At 36.4% G+C, this 4,223-nt stretch overlaps 1 protein-coding gene across 1 annotated transcript in view; it reads right to left on the reverse strand.

Annotated features, from left to right (window-relative positions):
• The window catches only part of LOC119589162, a gene marked incomplete in the record, with an annotated part of 255,201 nt that overhangs the window by 57,149 nt on the left and 193,829 nt on the right, over positions 1-4,223 (reverse strand). Inside the window, 3 exon segments of the mRNA XM_037937749.1 lie at positions 827-982; positions 2,314-2,613; positions 3,478-3,596. Coding sequence (XP_037793677.1) covers positions 827-982; positions 2,314-2,613; positions 3,478-3,596 — 575 coding nt within the window.

Here is a 4,223-nt window from a genome sequence, read left to right on the forward strand (position 1 = left end):
ACCATATTATTTTCAAAATTACCAAAAACTAAGGGGTACTACAGGAGGTAAGGAACTTGCGATTAATGTTATGAAATCTGCTTGGCTAAGGAAAACATGTTTACTATGACCCTAGGCTTCCATGTACATGAAGAAATTTTTATAACTATTTTATCTAAAGTATATAACTCACAATACTTCCAATATACAGTTGTCAGATACAAAAATTGTAACATCCTCTTTTAATTATCAGAAATAAACCTATTATTATAACTTTGGAAAATCCCTTTACATATAAACAGTGCAGGAAAAAAGATTTTACCAAATTATTTTCAAAACTACTAAAAACTAAGGGGTACTACAGGAAGTAATTAACTTATAATTAATGTGATGAAAACTGCTTGGCTTGGGAAAACATGTTTACTACAACCCTAGGCTTCCTTGTACTTAAAGAAATGTTATCTAACTCACAACACTTCTAACATGTTCTATTCAAATACAAAAAATGTAACAACATTTCCTTTGTATTTCTAATAATACAAGAGGTAAGGATGTTACAGTTAATGTATTGAAATTTACTAAGGGAAGGAAAATGTGTCTAGAAGATAGTACCATGTATATCTGTGATAAAATGTATGTTCATGTGAATTCTACAAATAATGATAACACTGCTACCTTCTGTTAATATAAATATTGGGGCATGGTGATTGCAGGAATTTTCTTTTTGATATGGTAATATCTTTGGCAAATTTCCAGATATATATTTACCAACACATTAGATCAAATATATATTTTGATGCGGATGAAGCTGTTGATATTACTACACAGTATAAACGAGTGTACTTACCTCTCACTCCATCAGAAGAGTTGTCCTCCTCAGGTTCATTGAAGGAGGTCTTCCTGCTGCCTGCTCGTCTTCTGGGTGAGGAGCCAGGAGTCAAGCCCTGGAGGACTTCCCCAGCGTTCCTTAAAACAGCTTCACGAGCTGCTCGGAATCCACTCGCTGTCATCAAAATCAAGTGTCAGTTAGTACTGAAAATGGTGAACTGTATAATGTGTTGGAATTACTAGGAAGTTCATTTACAGAAAGAGTGTAATCTGGTCTATATTTTACAAAGCTGGTTACATAGAGTAGGCCATTACAGGGAATTGCTATCAGATAAAGAACTTTTTGCAGTATATTAGGAACATATTTTGAAACCGCATTGGAAAATGTCATTATGAAGTACAAATCTGTTTCTGAAAAAAAGTAATGACCTCATTTATGTCAGCTCAGTGCATAACAAAGATTCTTTCAGAATATTCAGGTCTAAACAGGGATTGGTTACCTGTGTAAAGGCACCTTAGAGCTACTAGATTCAGTATGACAGTTCAGTATTGAAGAGAAAATATTATACACCATAAACACTGGATATACTAAACAGGATGAACTATGTATTCAGTACCCAGTATAGTACATATATACATGAATTATGAAAGTAACATAATCTACATACAGTTAAAAAATTAAACCAATAGGACATTTCTTTTAAATACCTGTATATCAATATATGATTATTTACACAATTGCTGCTGACTTAGCTTTATGAATTCACACTGTTTTCTTTGGACAGTGCCTTTCAAGAGAAGAGAAGTTTCCTAACAAAAGTCAAACAATTGTATTCCCTTGGTCCTGACATATAATGCTACTTTGTCTTATTCAGCTAAGCATTTTTGGTCATCTGAGTATTCTGATTCTTTTAACAAGGTGACTGTGGGTTTCAGTGGATAACACTAAGAAAGTATCTAATGACAGAGACAACCAACTGAAGGAAAGAGACATCACAGACATTACAAGTGACCATGATGTTAAATTGACAGATCATGTTCTTACAAAACTCAATACTTGACAGACAATCTTCTGTTCTTGTCAGATACAGAACATGTAAGGCTATTTCTATAAAATCATGCAGTCCCATAAATATGCACAGCAGAAAAGGATGTCTTCCATGTTTTGCAGTCTTTTTGAATATCACACACATGTGATGATCAAACATGGTGGGGTAGCTAACAAGCACAGCATTCAACAGCCTACAAATCATGCTATTTATGCCTCTATTCTGAAACAGCTTTTGTGTTGTTATCAGACAAGGAAGCAAAATCTTTGTATAAGCAAATTGGCAGTCATAACTCAAATAAATAAACAAATGCAAAAAAACAAAAACATACTCGTCTGATACACACATATATATTTGCATATATGAATTTCTCAAGAGCGGTTTCAAAAATTTGTTGGGCACGAAGGTTTCAGTGACGATTAGGATTTCACTATGAGGTTGGAGAGCTTGTTAGTACCTAGGTCCTGCTCCTCAGTGGGGGTTCCTGCAGTTGGGGGGGTCACAGCCTGGTGGTTGTTAAGGGCGTGTGCATGGGCCACCTCCTCCATGGTAACTGGCTGTGTTCTGAAGCGAGTGGATCGGGAGCGCCGACGCGGGCCCTGAACACTGTCGGTGGGGAGAGCTGCTGGTCTGCGCTCTTCCTCCAACATGCGGGTCCAAAGGGCCACACGTGCCCCCACACTGTTACTGTCCCAGGTCTTGTGTTTTTCATCCTGACTGCTACTAGAGCCTCCTGTGGTGCCACCCATCCATGGCACTAGTTATTGGAGCATATTAGGTCAGGTCAGGCAGAAGGAGATTGAATGGGGAAGTAACAGAACTTTTTCCTTTCTTATTTTCGTAAGTTATACCTCAAGGTTATAGGATAAGCAGAGTCAGGCTTTCCAATTGTGGGCACAGAATTTTTCTTAGAGGAAACAATTCCAATGTTATATATGTTGTAAGGATTACCACAGTCTTGGTAAAGCCATTCTCTTCAACATGTTATTATGGGATTAGTAAAATCTATGTGAAATATGAAATTCCTTTCAATATCTGTTTTGTTATGGGTACAGTTTCATCCTAATTCTTTGTGGTTTTGTGTTAAAGTCATGTCTTTCACTTTTCTTACTACAGTCATTTATCATAAAGATAACATATTTAAATAAAGCCTAAATTAAAATTAACCATGAGCACAATTAAAGAGCAAAGAACCAATATTAATTAAACTTCATATGAAAAACCCGTGGTACTTTTATGATGCACAGTAACTGAAAGACAAGATAATGTGTGATGGTGTGCCATATGGAAACTGCAGCAGCGGGTGGCAGTAGCAGCTTCATTCCGCCAATATCATGTGACAGTACAACTTATGGTTAAAGGGCCATGTCATAGCACAGGGCTAGTAGCAGGCCTGAAGCCTAAAACAACATGCACATGCAATAAAAACAGAAACTCAAGCTGACTGATCTTGTAGGATCACAGAATGAGTGTTTCAGATCAAAATGCGAGTTGGCATGAAATAGCTGCACCTTGTGAGGTACCTCTAGAAAGTTATTGTCATGGGACTTGCAAAATCAATCAAATCAGGGTTGCCCACTATAACATTCCAACTCAAGGAAAAGCCTCTCTGGTAACTCACGTGATTCTCTTCGTGCTGGTGTGCAGTCCGAGTCGTGAGAGGCTGATGCAGAGTCAGAAGCGTCAGCCATTCTTGCTGCCTGACTCACCTCATCCTCTGTCACAGGTTGAGTCGCGTGCCTGGTGGGAGAATGGGTTGTAATTGATGAAATTGTTCAGATTTTGGATATTCAGAAACTGACCATTCATAATTATTTGTTTTCTTAAAGAATCACATTAATTCAGTTTCAAAAATAATTATTTTCTATTGCCTGTGTATCAAAAGTGACCATCATTTTTCAACATCTGATGTATGTGGTTGATGAAGCAAACTATTCTACAGTTAGTGAAATATTACACAATGATAAATACAGTTCACTTCACAAACACACAACTAGTGATAAGAGGATGGCACATAATTGTAGATGTTACTACATATTGCAAATAGATCACAAAGTGTGTACAAATTATGCAATACATACTACATGTGTAGCTTAAGAGTGAAAACACTAATATAAGCTGTGTAATCAACTCCTTCGAAAAGATATTTTATAATCAAGAACTTTTGTGTAAGAAATACATCAGTTTTGAGGAGGAAGAAGTAACAAGAAAAATAAGAGCGTTAGAAAACTACTGTACATGAAGCACCTACTTTTATTGTAAAAATATATTAGTCTCTTACGTTTCAAAGAAGTTTGCTATCTTGTCACATCTAGGAGATGACATGAAATTCATATTACTTTCACTATATTCTATGAAGTCTTCAGT

Source organism: Penaeus monodon, chromosome 25 (genome assembly GCF_015228065.2).
Source record: "Penaeus monodon isolate SGIC_2016 chromosome 25, NSTDA_Pmon_1, whole genome shotgun sequence".
NCBI lineage: Eukaryota > Metazoa > Arthropoda > Malacostraca > Decapoda > Penaeidae > Penaeus > Penaeus monodon.